This window comes from Ciona robusta, chromosome 9 (assembly GCF_009617815.1).
Source record: "Ciona robusta chromosome 9, ASM961781v2".
Classification (NCBI taxonomy): domain Eukaryota; kingdom Metazoa; phylum Chordata; class Ascidiacea; order Phlebobranchia; family Cionidae; genus Ciona; species Ciona robusta.
Window position 1 is genome coordinate 282,999 of NC_143243.1, and position 20,752 is coordinate 303,750.

The following is a 20,752-nucleotide window of genomic DNA, read 5'->3' on the forward strand; positions in this document are numbered from 1 at the left end:
TAAATCCGCAACCCATCATGAAAAAGTTGTAAGTTGAAATATTTTGTTTCAAATATTACGTGATCACGTCTTTTACATTTCAAAACCTTAAAGACATGATTATGACGTCACACTCACCGAATTGAACCCTCTTCATCGGATGTTTGATTGTGACGCAAGCACTCGTGGTCGCCACCCCACGGTTGTTTGTGGCCACGCATGAGTAAACTCCACTGGCCGGCTCTGATTGGTCGATTTCAATCGCGTTCTCGTCCAATGGCTGGCCGTCCTTGAACCACGTGATCTTCGGTTCCGGTTGGCCGGTCACCGATACGTTTAGTGACGTCACTTGCCCGCGATGAAGGTGAACGTCCTAATAGTGACGTCATAATCGATTTGCTAAAAACGTTCAAAAATATACAAGCAACTCTCTACCTACCTTTAGTGGCGTTAAAATCTCAGGTTTCTTTCCAATGGGTGGCAAAGCAGAGCGCCTCATGACTGGAGTCTTATTTTTACACTGATCGGGTACAATTGTGACAATGTCGGTAACTTTTTGATTTCTATGGTAGCCTGAATAGGTGTGAATTAATATAGGTTATTGTGTCCACATAAGTTACATACGTGGTAACTCATAAGCGGTCACGAGGTGTATGAAACAGAACACCCGTGTTATAGCGACTGTTGTCCCGCCATGCGAGGATAAATACATGCATTTAAACTCACCAACAATAAACGAAGACACAACAACAGGCGTTGCTTCACTGAAGTCCAACAATTCATGAATAAGATCATCCAGGTCAACTGTGAGGGGGTGGGGGGTTAATTAGGGGGTTTGTAATGTTATAGTAATATTGTGGTTCAATGTACCTTTGTCTGATGATGTCACTTCCTGTTGCAATGATCTCACTTCCTGTTGTGATGATGTCACTTCTTGTTGCAATGATGTCACTTCCTGTTGCAATGATGTCACTTCCTGTTGTGATGATGTCACTTCCTGTTGTGATGATGTCACTTCCTGTTGTGATGATGTCACTTCCTGTTGTGATGATGTCACTTCCTGTTGTGATGATGTCACTTCATGTTGTGATGATGTCACTTCCTGTTGTGATGATGTCACTTTCTGTTGCGATAATGTCACTTCCTGTTGCAATGACGTCACTTCCTGTTGCGATGATGTCACAATAGAGCATTCTTCTTCATTAATTGTTTCATCTTGACACTTCACTTGTGACATCACAGTAGTTACATTGTCTTGTGTTTGTGATGTTAACGAAGGTTTATTGTCATGACACTGTGATGTCACAACATCAATTGTTGAAGCTTCAATAGAAGATACGTTGCATTGTGACATCATAGACGGATTGGCTTTACTTGACTGTGATTGGTCAAGTAAATCACATGATTCAACATGAACCGACGAATCAGATTGCGCCACAACATCACTGAAACAACAACCACACATGTGAAACATAGAAGTAATATAAATATTTACGTAAGTGACTTACCTATTGCGGAGGTTAACGATTTCGATGCCATTGTTGCTTAATAGAGGTGTTATGACATCATCATGTTGGGGTTGGGGGATTATGTCATCATCAGGACATACTTGAGTGATTATGACATCATCAGGGCATGCTTGAGTGGTTATGACATCATTAGTTTGTGCTTGAGTGGTTATGACATCATCAGGGCATGCTTGAGTGGTTATGATGTCATTAGTTTGTGCTTGAGTGGTTATGACATCATCAGGGCGTGTTTGAGTGGTTATGACATCATCAGGATGTGATTGAGTGGGTATGACATCATCAGGACGTGCTTGAGTGGTTATGACATCATTAGTTTGTGCTTGAGTGGTTATGACATCATTATGTTGCATTTGAGTGATTATGACATCATCAGGGCATGCTTGAGTGGTTATGACATCATTAGTTTGTGCTTGAGTGGTTATGACATCATCAGGGCATGTTTGAGTGGTTATGACATCATTAGTTTGTGCTTGAGTGATTATGACATCATCAGGGCATGCTTGAGTGGTTATGACATCATCAGGTCCTGCTTGAGTGGTTATGACATCATCAGGTCCTGCTTGATTGGTTCCGTTGAAGAATCCATCAAAATATAGGTTTTGGTTTTGTGCACGAACGGATCGAGCAATAAAACCCGAACCAACGTTCATGTTGGATGGGCTCCATGTGGGGGGGAGGGGGCTGGAATAATGGGGGGGGGGTTAATGGTGTGTGTATGTAGCTAATGTAGAGAGCTGAATCATTGTAAAAGATAAGGTTATAAAACAACAAAGAAAAGGGAATTAGCAGCAAAACAAAAGTTAAAACAAGCTATGGGTACAAACTACTGTGTGAAATAAAATTGTTGTTGCTGAAAATACGTATACAAGTGGAAAGAAAATCGTTGTCGATTTATTTAATCTTTATACACATATCGACCCTGTATATTATACAAGGTAAACTAACAATACCTTGTCATTGTTTCCGTTGTGATTGTGTCTTGTTTCTCCTCTGTGACATCACAATCATGAGACCCATTCATTGTTCCGTTTTGTAACGAATAGATTCCAGTGTCGGCTGTGGGAGAATGGGACGTTTACATTACCAGCATTGGTGGGAAGGTTATGTTACAATGCTTTCTATTTATAGGAATTGGAAATGGTTGTTTGTTGAAAATAATTTGGAAACTGTATGACAAACTTACAAAGGGAAAAATGAAAATCAATAGAAAATATCCGCAAAAAATATTTATTCTAAATGGGTGAAGTTTTATCAAGGGCCTGAGATTAGGACCATATTTGGATTTGACCCCAACACACTTAACCCCTCACACACTTACCAGAATCCGCCCTAGGTTGTATAATGGAGGCATGAAAAGGAACCGAACCCCGACGATACTCCGACCCTGAGTTCCTACCACGTTCCAACCATTCAACGCGTTTCATCAAATCCTGGTCGAATGAATCAAGGGAGGGGGAACCTGTTGGGACATGTTGTCCATCAAGTTGGGACATGTTGTCCATCAAGTTGGCAATTGATGCTAATGTAAATAATAATATATTGGTGAGGTTTCCCAATCCTAGATATTCGTTACCACAGAAATTTAATTACTCGTCTCAATAATCCATAGAATAACAATACTCCTCAATAGAAACATAATTACTCGTCACGCTTGGTTGGTCGAACACATCCTCGTTGTTGGACACGGGTGAGGTCGATCCGAGGTCAAACGAGCTCGTTGACGTGAAGACATCACTTTCTGTTTCTCCACGCCACCTTGTGATGTCATAAACATTGTGTAATATTAATATTATCATCTTATTTATCCTTGCATGACGGGGCAACAGCAGTCGTTAACACAGGAGTGTTATGTTTCATACACCTTGCGCCCGCTTACAAGTTACCACGTACGTAACTTATTTATCCTAGCACGGTGGGGCAACGACAGTCGTTGTAATATGAGTGTTCTGTTTCATACGTGCCCAATTACCATGCATATATATAATTTATTTAAATACAAATCACTAGGTTAAATGCAGATTTACCACTCACCTATTGCTCCCACTCCTCCCTTTCTCTTTATTATCTTTGCTTCTCTCAGTGCTCACTACATAAAAACAACATCATTGGAAATTCAAAAATAGAAACACCATTAACTTACCTGATAAGTTCTTCAGTCTACTGCCCTCTAGCAGTGGAAAGTGGATTGTAATTGAATCCCGTCTACTTCCATCTTGTGGCTGAGTGTTGAAACCTGGAGCCACCACCGCATGGCAGGAGAGAGCATCTTGTTCACGCTTTACGATTTTCACAGTTTCTTTTCTAATGATATTTAAATAAAGTTACATAACTTATTTATCCTCTTGTAGCATGGTAACGACAGTCTTTGTTCTGTTTCATACACTTCATGTCCGCTTATGAGTTATCAAATTATTTACTATGTTAATTATGACGTCACTTACATGATGACCTTCTTTAAACAACTCCCATTGTCGTTGATTGTTCTACCTGGATGTGAAACAATTGTTACATGACATCACAATATAAACAATCATTTATAAAAAAGTTGGCAATTAAAAATTATTTTAGGGATTCCCGAACACTATTGTAACGTAACAGCCCCACCTGGTGAGGGGGAATAAAACAACCTCCCCGTTGATTGAGCTTCACCAAGTTCGTTCCAAATCTGGAAGATGAAAATATCGGGGATGATTAAAATGTGGGAAGAATATAAAGCAGCTTTTACTAAGATTTATAATTGACCTAACCAGCATTACTTAACACGGGTGTTCCATACACCTTATGCCCACACAAGTGAACACGTATGTAAACTTGCAGGTAAATATTTTTATTTACCTTTGTAGTATTAATTGCTGTTATAAATAATAAAACATCTAAACTACATTTGATTTAACAATTAATTATAAATAATAAATTAAAACTAATCAATCACCTTGCATGTATAACATCCAATATCTTCCGTTGTGACGTCATAGATGATAAGCGTCACGCGCTCACATTGTTTACGTAGCGCAAACTTTCCGGGGGTTTCCCGTAGGGGGGCGTTACGTTCCTGTTTAAACCAACTGACACGTGGTTCAGGTTGCCCTGTGACGTCACAATGCAATGTAGCCACGTGACCGTAACCGCACGTGACGTCTTCCACGTGATTGTAGAAGTACGGCGGCACTGTGAGAATATTGGTTCATTACAATTAACAGCAAAATCATTTGTAAACTTTGGGGCGCGACATATAAACGATCATAGTGGCCATTAGAAAAGAAAATACGTTTTAATTATAATGTATCATACGAAACTCAACCATTTTGTTTATTTCTTTGGATGCGATAGCGAAGAACAAATTAATAAAAATGTACCCACAATACATAGATTAAATTATATTCTCAAATAAAGTTTAACAAAGAAGAACACTGACGTAACAAGAGTGATTATAAGTTTGTAACGTCACACCTGAGTATTGTTCTTGTTTAATTCGATCCAAATATAAAATGTGAATCACGTGACATAAGCGGTCACAATCGGTGAGTAAATTCAGGGTATTCCCCTGGTCGGGTCCCAGGAAATACCCGCGGTTCATTGTGACGTCATTAATAAGTTAATTATAAGGTAAAACATAACCATTGTTACGTTCTAAAATTTTAACAATCAGTTAACACATAACCTAGGAATTCTGGAAGTTAATCGGCGATTGTTTATAAAAGATACGCTTGTGACGTCATACATATAAAACACAACGTTAAAGAGGAAGAATAGCATGAAATATTTGAATTACACGGACACGCAGAGAATATGGGAAGCTTTCTAAAATACAAAAATTTGATGTAAATCGGTCGACGTTAAATATGACATTATTAATATGGTTTCCATTAAACAACAATTTACACTCATTGAAAAACAACGCGGGGCCAAACACACAAGTTATATTGACGTCATCGATTATCGGTTCGCGACCAAATGAATGAGGACCGCGTTTGGCTCGAACATCCAAAGTAATTTAAAAAGGACAATTTCGAACTTCCTATCAACATATATATCCCCTTATTGAACAAAACATTAACGCAAAGAAGATCAAATTAAATAAAACAACGAAGAGAATGCGATTATCAACGCAAAACAACAGTCGCTACAACAAGCTATGGAAATCACATGTATTACTGTTCGCGATTCGAAGATTATTTTAATATTCCTGTGGTGTCCGACTTATAAATACGAGTCCCTGTATAAGAAGATTGGAATGACAGGCGAAGCGATCATGATATAACAATTGCTATGTAATGAATGAAACTTATGAGACAAACGTAACAGTGGTATAACAATAAAGGTGTGTGACGTAATAATCACGTGACCTACAATTAGGTTTACGTCATGACGAACATTATAGTAGCATAATGTTACTGCACAAATAAACGACAGACAGTGTACTGGTTCGTGAGATAAACGACAAACAGTGTACCGGTTCGTGAGATAAACGACAAACAGTGTACCGGTTCGTGAGATAAACGACAAACAGTGTACTGGTTTGTGGAGTAAACGACAAACAGTGTACTGGTTCGTGAGATAAACGACAAACAGTGTACCGGTGTGTGAAACAAGCAAAGGTAAGAAGACAATTATCGATTATTGACGTCACAGTTGACCTTGACTATATTCATTATCGTTCAACACTAGATACCTCAGGGAATTCTGCGCGTTTTGTGGCGATGGCTGTAACTTGGTGGATAGTAACCTCTTTTACACTGATGATGGACCAAGTTACTGTCTGAATACTAAACTCATGATCAGCAGATGTTTCGAACAGTAACTTGGTGGATAGTAACCTCTTTTACACTGATGATGGACCAAGTTAGTGTCTGGATACTAAACTCATGATCAGCAGATGTTTCGGACAGTAACTTGGTGGATAGTAACCTCTTCTACACTGATGATGGACCAAGTTACTGTCTGGATACTAAACTCATGATCAGCAGATGTTTCGGACAGTAACTTGGTGGATAGTAACCCCTTTTACACTGATGATGGACCAAGTTACTGTCTGAATACTAAACCTACTATTGCAACCATATCCATTCGCTGCACTGCTTATACATTGCTTGCATTATACACGACACCAAATAACAACCGCATACATCGAGTCGAACCAACATCTACACGTCCACCAACCATTGCAATCACAATTGTCTCTGGTTGTTAACTAACAATTGAATTCTAAAACTTCTTGTTGCTGTGATGATGTCACAATCATCTGTTCGTTACGACATAGTCATATTGTTCCGAAACAGACGCACGCGTTCCAGCAACTGTTACGTCAGAGATAAGACAGATTAAGGTCGGTTGAGGGAATCTGTGACGTCATAATACCCATGAGATGAATTCCGATTGTTACGTTTGAAGTTCAACCATTGTTGCGTGACAGAGGTATAATTGTTAAAAAAGGCATTGTTAATTACGTCACTATCGATGAAAGCAATTATCGCGATTTCATTTCCGTTCTAGAATTAGGTTTTTGTGAGTTAATATTAATTTTTAATAAGTTTATATGACGTAATAATGCTGATTGCAAATCTCCAATTCGCATTGTTGAGAATTAAAGCCAACAATTATGGGTTGGTAGGCACCGAGACACACCGTTAACATTATAACTTGAATGTTGTTTAATTAAATAATTGAATATATTGTTTATAATGTGCAACGGTGGGCATTTTATTAAATAAGTTTTGTCTTTCTGTTTTATCCATAGACCAGTTATAACGACTGTCGTTTCACCGTTCTCGTCTTTTTGCGATGTTGTATAGCAGGTTGGGGTAAGATGGGACAAGATTTTATTCTGTTTTCTCGTCCCTAAATTATTCGAAGTACATGAGATCTAAACTAAAATACTCAAAAAATAGTAACCGTAGGCTCTCGATTTAAAAGACCGTTGTTAATTGTTCAAACACGATCAGGATATTTGGATATTATGTACTAAAGGTGTCCCATCTTACCCCACCCTGCTACATATTACTCAAGTTATTCACTCGTTTTAAAATTATAAACATGAGGAAAATCCTTACTACGTTACAAATCGTAGTTTTGAGCGGGAAATCCCCACATGACGCCATGGTGTACGACGTCATGGATAAATAAAACTTGACAAATTGAACGTCATTTATTATTTGTACGTTTTATGACGACTAGCTGGTGCAATGTGTATAAAGGGGCCGTATATGACCAGCATTAAGCAACCATGTTAATATTCTTTTCCTTCAATATTTATAACTAATGAAACCTTTATTAGGCAAATACCAAACGTTCTGCCTGCCTCATGTTTTCAAATACCCACAAACTCCTTATCTTGGTGGCCTGGGTTATATGTTTAAACGTATAGGAAGAGAAAGTAATATTCATATGAATAAACCTATTTAAACCAGGGGTCTTAGGTTCAAGTCCAAGTCATTGTTAAAAACTAGACAACTTTACCAACTTCCAATAAACTAACTCTTAACATAAAGAAAAACTCACAAAGTTTTGTAAATTTTTTATTTTTTCGAACATGAGAGTATAGGACACACAACAAAAACATAGAAAACATATTTTCCATCAAATCCAATCTCTAGCGCCCTCCATCCCTCTCTGTTATGCAACAAAACTTTGTGAGTTTTCCATTTTATTTTATCAGATGTTTATGTTGCGTACCTTGTATTGTGACACACGATGATGTCATAATGGGTTCTTGTGAGTCAACAATGACTCGGCAAGAATATTTTCCTTCGTCATGCTTGGTTGCCGTGGTTACATGAAGTCCTCGATATCCATCCTCACCACTAGATGGGAGTATACGACCTCCCTCAGTTATTGCTGAGTCATCTAAACAATTATGATGTCATAAACCATTCACAATATGATTATAATGTCATAACCCACCTTTCAACCACTGTACAGCTGGAAGGGGAATCCCGGTGATGTAACAAAACAAATGAATGGATTCTCCTTCATTGACTGTGATGTCACAAAGCTCCATTGTAAACGATGGTTCTGTAATAAAAGTTCAAATTAAAACTTTACAACAAATCATATAAAATTTACTGTTTTTAAAAGTTACCACGTTTGTAACTTATTTATCCTCACATAGCGGGGCAACGACATTTGTTATAACACGGGTGTTTTGTTTCATACACCTCGTGCCCGCTTATAAGTTACCACATATGTAACTTTGCAGGCCAACACATACACAACCCGCCACCTTGATAGCTTCCATGCTTAGCCACCCCCACCACCCTCTCTATCTCGCGCATCCAAGCCTTCTTAGACGAACTTGTCCTCGTTTGTAACCTCATGCTCCACAATGCAACACCCAATCTATCGGTTGATGACTTAATAATAAAGCTTCTGATGTCACAATGGTCATCGTCCAACATAATGCTGTCCGTCTGTTAAGAAATATTAGAAAACCAATTATAGCAACTTGGTAACTTGTTTCAACGAAATAAATGTTTAATTTGAAGCACATTGCATGAGGGTACTTAGGCACAGAATTACTAATCAAATATTGGAGTAAAACTTTGTAATGTTCTGGTTATCACTATTATCACCCTTTCTTTCAAATAAACTGCCACCCTTAAACTGCATTGTTGAGCATAATAAGCTTAATGTGTGGAACCCCAACCTCAACAAACCTTATGCATTTGTTCAAACACAGAGTCATCGTTTTCACTTCTCCTTAACATTTTTTGAATTTTTGTAACAATCAAATAATTCTGGAACAAAAACAATCTTCGTTGTCGAGATTTACGTCCGCTCTCTTCTGACAACAAGTGGAAAATACCTGAAACATTTCCGCAAATAACATAAGTTGTATTTAACAGGTGAATTAAATTATTTCTATTACATACTATTGAAGTCTTACAGTGAGGCACGCAATGTGTACTAGGCCAGAGTTGGTCCATTACCCCAACATTGTATATGTATATTATATTCTATATGGGTGAGGTTCTACAGTGAGGCACGCCATGGGACCTGGGATTTAGGTCAGAGTTGGTCCATTACCCCAACACCCAGTTAATTACCGCATGAGGGAAAATTGCCAAATAAACAAGGCAAGGAACCCACCTTCCTTAATAAGCTTTCCGAACCCCGATATATCGGATGGTTTCCCCCGCACCCCTCCCCACACCCGGGTCATGTTTGCCTTATATGGAACGTCCGACAACATGTGGATGGCGGCCTCTAGTGGTCGGGTGGTGGAGATGTCGCTACTGACGAGGAGTTTCTGTGAAAATAATCAAGTTATGACATCATCAACCACCTATGACATCATCATGACATCATACCTTAAGATAATACTGATACAGCACAAGTTGTTGCGACGGTTCATGCGTGACTTCTGTCATATCGATATCGACCAACCGCGACAACTCCCGCAAACCCATTGTGATGTCATCGTTCTCCTTGATTAATCGAGCGGAACCAAACGTGTTGATCACATGACTAAGATGGAGTTCCTGTGATGTCATAATCAACAAAGTAATTATTTGTATTTGATGTTGCCGGGTATGTTGTAAATGGAAAACAAATCTTTTTTTAGTTTTTATCTTGGAGATTCAACATTTCTGTGCTCTATTCAAGTTGTCGCTTCAGATTATGGTCTTGTCCAAATACCCACAAATAAAGAAAAATCAAAAGCAGCCAAATTTACCAACACATTATGATTTAAGAAACATCATTATGACATCACACACACACCTCAAACTTGGAAGATAGTTGTAGAAACAGATGAGGAAGCGAAGATGGGTCGGATATCTTGGTTAGTTCGGGGAGAAGAATGCTGGTTGATGAAATAATTACGTTTGTGTTACAAAGGTGGTAAGTTGGGTGTATGGAACAGAACAACCCGATTGTTAAAGAATAAATAAGTGAAATTCATTCAGTTGAAATTCCTAAATTGTCAGAAATCTGAATTTTAAAAAACATAAAAAACAATTTATGTTTTCTTTATTTAAATTTAAACATCTGTAATTTTAAAACAATCATAATGACATCACAATCGTACCACGAATGGAATTGTTCGATTCCTCCCAAATCTCCGATTATGACATGACAATGGTGGTCAATAGCTTCAGGGAGGCTTGGTGAGTTGTTTATGACGTAACAAACACGTCGAAGTCGGTTAATGAAACTAACTTCTTCTTGAATCAAAGAAGCCACGAGGTTCCTGGGGTTAATTGGGATGCTGTATTGTGGGGTGGGGGAAGACGGGACGTCTTTAGCACAAAACATACAAATATACTGATCGCGTTTTAAACAAATAACAACGGAAACTTTATTACTCTTTTATTTTTTTGTTTACTGCCAAACCAAACACCAAAATAAAAAGGTGTCCCATCTTACCCCATCCTACTATATTGTTAAAGTTAACAAACGTAAATATTATTGTTACAGTTTATTAAATATTAGGTTGAGCTTGGTTTATTTAATTTTCAGCAAGACAGCATTAGGATATAACACAGTTAATGTCATATCTTTTATAATGGAAATCAAAATTGTGTTTATTCGTATCCTTGATCAGAGGCAATAAAGTAAATCTTAACATAAAGTCAGGTAAAAACAGATATGTTTTAAGTACAATAATATATTTAGGTTTTTACTTTTTCTTGTCTTTCGTCAGTTTGTCACCAAATTTCCACTTTGGTGATGTCATCAGTGATGATGTCACTAACAATAGATCGTTCGGGATTTGAAGTTGTTGTTCCGGTTCACTGACTTCCTGGGTGAACGAGAACTTGTGAGCGGATCGTTGGCTGGTCCCTCCACTAGAGGGAGCAGGGGAGGGAGTGAAGAGACGAGAGGAAAGATACATCGGGTCAACAAAGCCAGTCCTGTGTGGGGGAAGGTTGATTATTCTTGGCATGGGTGTGTAAGGAGTTGTAACACCGGTGTTCTGTTTCATGCACCAGTGGTTGATTAAAGGAATTTTTCTCATACAAAATTAGTTTCGAAAAAGTTTTTATAAAAAGGTGCATAACTAAACAAACTGGTTATATATTATTGGCTGGATATAAAAAGGATTATAATTCAACAATGAAGCCAACGGAGTAACTTAATACATTGATCACTCCAAACCTTGATGGTTGATGTTTGGTAGGTTTTGTGCGAACCATCCATTCCTTATTAGTGCTGGTATCCATAACTTCAACTGCTTGCCCGGGTTTTAATTGGAACGCTTCATCTCCTGACACGGAGCCAACCACAGATGTTACCGCGTAATATACATCGGGGGTCTGTGGATGAAACGCATTACAAGTTATTAGAAGGGTTAAAATCGCTTGCTACTATTGTGGACGTTTATGTTCTTGAGCAATAGTAAGACACAATCAGTTTAAAAACACTGTAACAAATATATTTCAACTCACCTTTCAGCGACAACCAATCTAACTTAATTCGCAAAACTTTAGACATTCACATTATCTAAACAAATTTTCCTAAAACGTCATAAAATGTAAAATTACTTATTCTTTATAAACAACTGGTAAATATTCATAACAATTGCTGGCAACCTATCAACTGCATATCATGGCAACTTCTACCCATTTGAAGGTGTATTTAACATTGGTATGCAAACTAACTGCCTGAACTGTTTTTAATGTAGCAGCGTGTCGCAACAGGACCTCACCTCTATAGAACAGTTCACTCACAACCATCTACCAACCAAAGCTACATTCTGATATCAAGCAACAAAGAGAATGTTTACAAACAATCCTATCAACCTATCTAAACCACAACTATGTCATCACAATCTAACAGCTGTTACATCACAATCACCATGGATGAGGTGACAATCACTGTTGTCAACACTTCAAGTTATCATTCAATCATACCGTGTATGTTAAACTTAAATGTTCTGGTGTTTTACAGTCAATTATATAATTACTACCTTATTGAATGTAGGGGGCAACAACAGTCATTATACCGCAGATGGTCTGTTTGATAAACCTTGTGCCAGCTTACTAGTTACCACGTATGTAAGTAGGATTGTTTTCAATCAGAAATGTCGAACCAATAATAATTGAATATTTCCCAATCTTTCACCAGAATAATTGACACATATTTTACTGAAAGCACCTTCTGCATTGCAGGAACACTGGCCACAGCAACATAATCTTAATAGTATTCACTCCCCACCTGGTTAAACGAAGCAAAACTTTCAGATTCCGAACTTGAATCTGAAAACATGTCGGTTGTTTGTGGGCGGGAGGTACGTTTGGTGACGATGCTTCGGTATTTTGGTTTCGAGGAAAATAAGTTGGCAGATGAGTCACTGATGACATCATCGGTGACATCATCTGTGACATCATCAGTGACATCACTACTATCATAAGTTTCACGAAGCACCACGCTCTCTAACACATGGATCTTCAAAGGTTTTGCAAATCCTGAAAAATATTTTTATTTGTTTTGTTTAAAAAAACAATAACATCATAATACAGGAAAAATAAGTAGTGACAAAACACTGAACGTTATAATTATGCGTTGACAAGTTCTTTACAGAGTTTCAGCATCGGCCATGTTTGATTTAAAATGTTAGTTTTATTTAAGTTTGATGTTTGGCAAACAGGTCCAGAATACACAAGCATAAAAACTAACATTAATATCAGCGCCCCTACCTCCAGCACTAGGTTTATTTTCCTCTATGATGTCATAATGGGGTAGTGTGACATAAGCAGGCTCCGGTGGCTGAATCGACCAATTGTAACCAACCTCACTAGTGGGTGCTAGAGAAAAAGAGACGTCATCGTCGCTAAAAACGTCGTTGGGGGAACCATTGTCGGCCATCTTGAAAAAGAATTGAAATAAAAATGCAAAAAATTTTATGAAAGATTTTAAAGCAAACTATACTCATTTGTGTTTTGTTACCGAACAAATACTAAACAACAACCCAACTTACTTGTTCCAATACATCCTGTTCATCTTCATGTAATTGTGATGTCATCATGACATCATCATCCTCGTCATCATGGAAAACTTGTAATATTGCTGAGCAAGCGCTTTGTCCGAAGTTATTACGAGCTTGACACGAGTACAATCCCGCATCGTCCATTGTGATGTCATGGATCGTTAACTCACATTCAACCCGACCATCGCTTCTGTGATGTCATAATGATAATGTTATTAAGATGGGAACTGGTAGCACATAATATAACATTTGTAATAATCTTGTTTTCCACAATTAACAGTGTTAGAGAGTCATAAAGATACTGGTATGAAACTCAGTAAATATTTTTTGTTGAGTAACAAATGGTAATATAAAGGACACAGAAAAATGAACCATTTTACCTCAACCTATTATATTTATGTTTTACCTGAGCATTGAATTGATTTCTATATTAGGGGAATCCCCCGTCAGCATCCTCACTTCTTCATTATGGCCTTCCCTGCTCCACCTTACCAATGGGTGGGGTGAACCTGGAGGGGGTGGAGGGGTTTAGGGGTAACCATGGTCACTCACATTAAGGGGGGGTGATATACAAAATGCACTATGTTGCGTTAAATTACTAAAGATTTCTGCAGTTGATGGTATTATGTAGTGATTGACGCAAATGTGACAAAAATGTTTGAATAAAAAGTATGAAATAACATGAACTGCATTTATCTTTTTGAATACAGATCAGATAAATTAAAACAACAAAGAGAAAAGAATTAGCAGCAAAACGAAAGTCGTTAAAACATGCTACAGGTTAAACTACTTACGAGAAAATGTCAAATAAAAGTCTTGCTGCTAAACTATGAAAATATAAATATCCCAACACACCTGATACAACACATACAAACACGATGTTATCTCCAACAAAAGCTCGCTGGTTGTGTAAGCCTTCAGTGAACCCTGGACCCACACCTTCACTATGTGAGTGGTAGCCTCTGTGATAAACAATGATGATAAAGGTAAGTGTGAGGTCTTTAGTAAGGCACACCTTGGACCTGGGATGTAGGTCTATTACCCCAACACCCAGGGTGCTACCATCTAGACCCCACTGGAGCAGTTTATAGACGCTCAATAATAGAAATTCCATTCAATAAGATGAGGTCTTCAGTGAGGCACACCTTGGACCTGGGATGTAGGTCCCAACATCCAGGGTGCTACCATCTAGAACCCACTGCGGCAGTTTATAGACACTTGAATAGACACTACACTATACAACACTTACATACCTCAGAACACCAATGACTTCATCACCACCTGAAGGTTTTACTTTTGAAACATCTTGCTCGGGATTTCGTTGATCTGCTGTTGCTTTGGTCAAATCTATTATTGTAAAATAAAATTAAAATACTCAAATTCTAGCAGATGTTTCACTTGGTTCATCAAGAGTTTAAAGAGAGCTGGGTAGTCCACACTTGTGCACATAAATCAAAGCACAGCCAGTTCAGCTCTAAATAAGTTTAACCCCCAAACCTTCTTCCTCAATGATGGGAAAGTCCTTAAACATCCTTTCCATCTTTTCATCCGTTGTTTCCTGAGGAAGTTGGATCTCTGGGATGACCTCATCACTCCTAAGAATAGATGAGAAGACCTCGGTCGTCTTCGTTGTGATCCTGTCCCCGGTCTTCCCATCCACGATGATGGTGGTGATGGTTTCACTCACAGGAAGGTGGGTGACGATGCAGATGGGAGGATCAGAAGCAACATCCAAACTTTAAATATAATGAATTAAAAAGAGTATTGCTGTTACTATAGACTACAAAGCAAAACCACACGCTCGCAATATAAATAGTAAAACCTAAACTAAGTTGACCGAAACCAGAACTGAAGTTATTGTTAATATGGGGAGTTAGCGAGAAAAGTTGGATTCTATCTTTCATGCAAAAAGTTTGCATTTTTCTCAATAAATTGCTACAATATAAACTAACTACACAAGGTAACAAGATAACTTACATATCGTCGACAACTTGAGCACTTTCATAACTTTCTATTGTAACAGCAGATTCATTGGCCGTTTCGTAAGCATCCGAGAACATAGAGATCAAACTTTGACGTTTTTTCAAATCATCAACGTCAGAATTTTCACCAAAACATCTGAAAATAAATTAAGTTAAAAATTTTCCAATATTTTGATAATAAAAAAAGTAACTAACCCTTTTGTACTTTCTTCAATGAATGAAACTATCTTTTGTTGATTTGTTTCCATTTCAACTTGTTGATCTTCACAGGTCCCATGATCTTTAGCATCTTGATCAAATGATAATGGAAGCGGGGATGGATTCCTTGAATGAACCTCACGAAGATGACTGACGAGATCACCATCAGCTTCTTGTTGTTGTTTTTCGATATAAACCTGTTGCGGTTTCTCTTTTCTTTCCTCACCAACATGTTGATCCCAAATTTTCTCATAAGTTTTGATATTTTCATCCAAAGACTTCGAAGAAATGCCTCTCCTCACGAAGCTTTCCACATCTTGATGAGTTTCATCATCAACATGAACCTCATCAACTTCTTCCATCAGATCTTTAGCATCTTGATGAGATGAAGTTGGAAGCGGGGATGGATTCCTTGAATGAACTTCACGAAGATGACTGACAAGATCACACGCATCACTTGCTGTATCTTTTAACAAAGTTTCATCTAAAGTTAGTTCAACAAAATGTTCATTATCTTCAGTGAGTTCTTCATCATCATCAATCATGTTTGTAACATTCAGTTCTTCATTATTAAGATGTTCACTTTGTGGTAAAACAATCACTAGAGATTCTTCATTCCTTGAGTCTTTGGAGCCCCTTTCCACATAATGTTCATCAACCTTGAACTGATGGTCTTTAACTTTTTGATGAGATGAAAATGGGAGCGGGGATGGATTCCTTGAATGAACCTCACGAAGGTGACTGACCAGATCAACATCAACTTCTTCATGTTCATCTCCACTAACGTGTTGATCCCAAATTTTCTCATATGTTTTGAAATTTTTATTCAAAGACTTCGAAGAAATGCTTTTCCTCACAAAGCTTTCCACATCTTGATGAGTTCCGTCATCAACATGAACCTCATCAACTTCTTCCATCAAATCTTTACCATCTTGATGAGATGAAGTTGGAAGCGGGGATGGATTTCTTGAATGAACCCCACGAAGATGACTGACAAGATCACATGCATCACTTGCTGCATCTTTCAACGAAGTTTCAACTGATACATCCAAGACATCATTATCGGCTTCCCATTGCTGTTGTTCTTCATCATAAACATCTAGTTGACCTTGTTCTTGCTTTTCATCATTATCTTGTTGATCCTTCCCTTTCCATGTATCTTCATCAACCTTGAACTGATGGTCTTTAACTTCTTGATGAGATGAAAATGGAAGCGGGGATGGATTCCTTGAATGAACCTCACGAAGGTGACTGACAAGATCAACATCAACATCTTCTTGTTCATCTCCACTAACGTGTTGATCCCAAATTTTCTCATATGTTTTGATATTTTCATCCAAAGACTCAGAAGAAATGCCTCTTCTCACAAAGCTTTCCACATCTTGATGAGTTTCATCATCAACTTCATCCATCAAATCTTTAGCATCTTGATGAGATGAAGTTGGAAGCGGGGATGGATTCCTTGAATGAACTTCACGAAGGTGACTGACAAGATCAACATCAACCTCGTCTTGTTCATCTCCACTAACAGGTTGATCCCAAATTTCCTCATAAGTTTTGATATTTTCATTCAAAGATTTCAAAGATTCAGAAGAAGAGCCTCTCCTCACAAATCTTTCCACATGTTGATGAGTTCCGTCATCAACATGAACCTCATCAATTTCTCCCATCAGATCTTTAGCATTTTGATGAGATGAAGTTGGAAGCGGTGATGGATTCCTTGAATGAACTTCACGAAGATGACTGACGAGATCACACGCATCGCTTGTATCTTTTAACAAAGTTTCATCTAAAGTTTGTTCAACAAAATGTTCATTATCTTCAGTGAGTTCTTCATCATCATCAATCATGTTTGTAACATTCAGTTCTTCATTATTAAGATGTTCACTTTGAGATAAAAAACTCACTAGAGATTCTTCATTCCTTGAGTCTTTGGAGCCCCTTTCCACATAATGTTCATCAACCTTGAACTGATGGTCTTTAACATCTTGATGAGATGAAAATGGGAGCGGGGATGGATTCCTTGAATGAACCTCACGAAGGTGACTGACCAGATCAACATCAACTTCTTCATGTTCATCTCCACTAACGTGTTGATCCCAAATTTTCTCATATGTTTTGATATTTTCATCCAAAGACTCAGAAGAAATGCCTCTTCTCACGAAGCTTTCCACATCTTGATGAGTTCCATCATCAACATGAACCTCATCAACTTCTTCCATCAAATCTTTAGCATCTTGATGAGATGAAGTTGGAAGCGGGGATGGATTCCTTGAATGAACCTCACGAAGATGACTGACACGATCACATGCATCACTTGCTGTATCTTTCAACGAAGTTTCAACTGATACATCCAAGACATCATTATCGGCTTCCCATTGCTGTTGTTCTTCATCATAAACATCTAGTTGACCTTGTTCTTGCTTTTCATCATTATCTTGTTGATCCTTCCCTTTCCATGTATCTTCATCAACCTTGAATTGATGATCTTTAGCATCTTGATAAAATGAAAATGGGAGCGGGGATGGATTCCTTGAATGAACCTCACGAAGATGACTGACGAGATCACCTGCGTCACCTGCATCACTTGTTATATCTTTCAATAAAGTTTCACCTAATATACCACATACTTCATTATCAACAACATCTTTACTGAGATCATCATCATAATGCACTTCTTCAATGTTTGTGCCTACATCCTGTTCTTCTTTATAAAGTTGTTCACTTTGTAATGAAATATTTACAGCAAACTCTTCTCCAAATGAAGTTGAAAGTGGGGATGGATTCCTTGAATGAACTTCACGAAGATGACTGACAAGATCACCATCAGCTTCTTGTTGTTGTTTTTCGATATAAACCTGTTGCAGTTTCTCTTCTCTTTCCTCATCAACATGTTGATCCCAAATTTCCTGATATATTTTAACATTTTCATTCAAAGGCTCTGAAGAGCATCTCCTCACAAAGCTTTCCACATCTTGATGAGTTTCATCATCAACATGAACCTCATCAATTTTTTCCATCAGATCTTTAGAATCTTGATGAGATGAAGTTGGAAGCGGGGATGGATTCTTTGAATGAACTTCACGAAGATGACTGACAAGATCACCATCAACTTTAACTTGTTGTTGTTCATCATAAATGTCTTGTTGTCCTTGTCCGTGTTGTTGTTCTTCTTCACTATACACTTCTTGTTCTTGACGTTCACTTTCCATCAAACTTTGTTTAAACATTCCACTTTCCCCTGCAGTGTTGCCATTAATATTATCATCATTTATTGATAACTTTGAAGAGCTTGAAACACTGGTTTCGCTTGACATTTCTATGATGGGGGATAGTTTTGTTCTCGAATCAGGGGATCCCCCACTTTCGGAACTACTTTTCTTTATAATATCGACCTCAGCGAATGTGCTGATGACGTCACCCATGACATCACAAGTGACATGGCACGAATACATTCCAGCGTTCGTTTCGTCACAATCGGAGATAAATAGAGATTTTTCTTGGCCTTCCGAACGGAAACAAACCTTGGAATCCTGGAAACAGTTCTAGATTTAGACAAATAGGTTTTGTTCAGGACAATATTCAGACACATTCATTAATAAAATGCATATCATAATAATTTATTGTTATTAACAATGCACCTGTTCCAGGACATCCCCATCTTTCTTCCAAGTGACTTCAATACACTCCCGTGACACCATACACGTGATTATGACATCATCATTACGTCGATATATAACACTCAAGTCACGAATGAATCTGATCGGTTCTGGTTGAACGAACACTCTGCATGAGGTGGAAACATCTCCAATTTCACATCTGTGTGGTCAAAAGATTGTTAGGAAATAAAATACAGATTACGGGCCAGTTGTTAAAACAGCCCTACAGGTAACAAAATATTTACAATAGTTGGATAAACAAAGCGTGGTCGCTACAGTTGGAAAATAACTCCATAGAGAAACAACGAACCGTTTATGTTTAATTAGACCCAAGTTAAACTCATAATTGGTTAAACAGATATGCATAAAGATTAAATATAGCAGTGATAAACTTGGTTGCACTATAGAAAAAGTTTTGAACAACACACTTGTATATTCCACTGTCATTACAAGTTGATTGTTCTATAAAAAGCTCCCTTGTTACATCATAGGAGTAAAATGAGGTTCGATTGTCTTCTTCTATGATGTCATCATCTCTCGTCCACTTAGCTTCGAAGCAAGAATCACGAGACAGCTGAAATCATGACATTAGAATAAACAAATATATCATCATTAAAGATGACGACACCATAATAAACAATGATGACATCACAGAGACAACTATGACCTCACCTCACACCATAATTCAACCACCCCACCCTCCATTATACGAAGGTTTTGTAGTTCAGTGTTGAAGTGGAGTTGAGGTTGTGGGGTAAAGACCCCGTTGATATTGAAGTATTCACCCACACCATGCTCGTTGATGGCGGCCACACGGAACCTGTTGATAATGATAATGTGAAGTGAACGAACTTATGAGGTACAACGTATGTAACTTTATGGGTGAGTGTGTTTATATAAACTGACAATCTATTAGTGACCACTGGGTTGAAGCAACTGTCAGTGTTTTTCACAAAGACAACAAGATACGCACATTAGTAGCATTATGAAACCTCTGTCTTACCACTTGTGCCACAGCTACAAGTGATAACATAATCAACACAAATAACTCACATATGAGCTGTTCCAATTGGGAGTTGTTGGATTACTTTGGCAACGCATGTGTCATCATCACTTGATGACATCATCTCAAATATGACATCACTCCACTGATCTTCAGTTCGAGATTGAACCGAGTAACCGACAACCCCGTCATTGTTCAATGGTTTTGCCCACTTCAGTGTTACAAATTGTTCGGAATCAACCATTTTAGCGCGGGGTGGTGGGTCAGGGGTGTTCAGCACCGATATCTTGCAACTAACGATTATAATAAATATTGTTATTTGATAATAATTGTCATCACCCAAATATATAATGACACTATTATGACGGTATGCTATACGTGTGCTAGTGTCTTGACATTACCCTAAGGTACTTTAACAGGTTGAGCTCTACAAGATTTACAAAATAGCAGACTCGCATAAGTTTGTTAAACATGAT

The 20,752-nt window shown here is 37.9% G+C and overlaps 1 protein-coding gene across 15 annotated transcripts in view; it reads right to left on the bottom strand.

Annotated features, from left to right (window-relative positions):
- Positions 1-20,752, bottom strand: part of LOC149730513 (titin-like) — a 106,797-nt gene that overhangs the window by 19,158 nt on the left and 66,887 nt on the right. For 12 of the 15 annotated variants that reach the window (XR_016385621.1, XR_016385622.1, XM_089883839.1 and 9 more), the window contains 36 exons: positions 20,327-20,569; positions 19,946-20,093; positions 19,702-19,847; positions 19,256-19,433; positions 15,612-19,147; positions 15,412-15,552; positions 14,932-15,170; positions 14,688-14,781; positions 14,290-14,396; positions 13,841-13,943; positions 13,426-13,624; positions 13,145-13,313; positions 12,663-12,913; positions 11,604-11,761; positions 11,129-11,359; positions 10,534-10,713; positions 10,227-10,308; positions 9,815-9,985; positions 9,594-9,753; positions 9,161-9,309; positions 8,728-8,914; positions 8,409-8,519; positions 8,181-8,351; positions 4,441-4,676; positions 4,113-4,173; positions 3,950-3,995; positions 3,649-3,809; positions 3,540-3,594; positions 3,151-3,263; positions 2,827-3,027; positions 2,459-2,564; positions 1,488-2,189; positions 850-1,424; positions 706-783; positions 419-552; positions 118-352 (listed from right to left, as the gene is read on the bottom strand). Coding sequence is in view for 13 of the 15 variants with exons in the window: in XM_089883839.1 (XP_089739965.1) it covers positions 118-352; positions 419-552; positions 706-783; positions 850-1,424; positions 1,488-2,189; positions 2,459-2,564; positions 2,827-3,027; positions 3,151-3,263; positions 3,540-3,594; positions 3,649-3,809; positions 3,950-3,995; positions 4,113-4,173; positions 4,441-4,676; positions 8,181-8,351; positions 8,409-8,519; positions 8,728-8,914; positions 9,161-9,309; positions 9,594-9,753; positions 9,815-9,985; positions 10,227-10,308; positions 10,534-10,713; positions 11,129-11,359; positions 11,604-11,761; positions 12,663-12,913; positions 13,145-13,313; positions 13,426-13,624; positions 13,841-13,943; positions 14,290-14,396; positions 14,688-14,781; positions 14,932-15,170; positions 15,412-15,552; positions 15,612-19,147; positions 19,256-19,433; positions 19,702-19,847; positions 19,946-20,093; positions 20,327-20,569 (9,857 nt within the window). In the remaining 2 variants the exon portion in view is untranslated. The remainder of the gene's footprint in view (positions 1-117; positions 353-418; positions 553-705; positions 784-849; positions 1,425-1,487; positions 2,190-2,458; positions 2,565-2,826; positions 3,028-3,150; positions 3,264-3,539; positions 3,595-3,648; positions 3,810-3,949; positions 3,996-4,112; positions 4,174-4,440; positions 4,677-8,180; positions 8,352-8,408; positions 8,520-8,727; positions 8,915-9,160; positions 9,310-9,593; positions 9,754-9,814; positions 9,986-10,226; positions 10,309-10,533; positions 10,714-11,128; positions 11,360-11,603; positions 11,762-12,662; positions 12,914-13,144; positions 13,314-13,425; positions 13,625-13,840; positions 13,944-14,289; positions 14,397-14,687; positions 14,782-14,931; positions 15,171-15,411; positions 15,553-15,611; positions 19,148-19,255; positions 19,434-19,701; positions 19,848-19,945; positions 20,094-20,326; positions 20,570-20,752) is intronic. The other 3 variants (XM_089883841.1, XM_089883840.1, XM_089883842.1) reach the window with 3 other exon arrangements.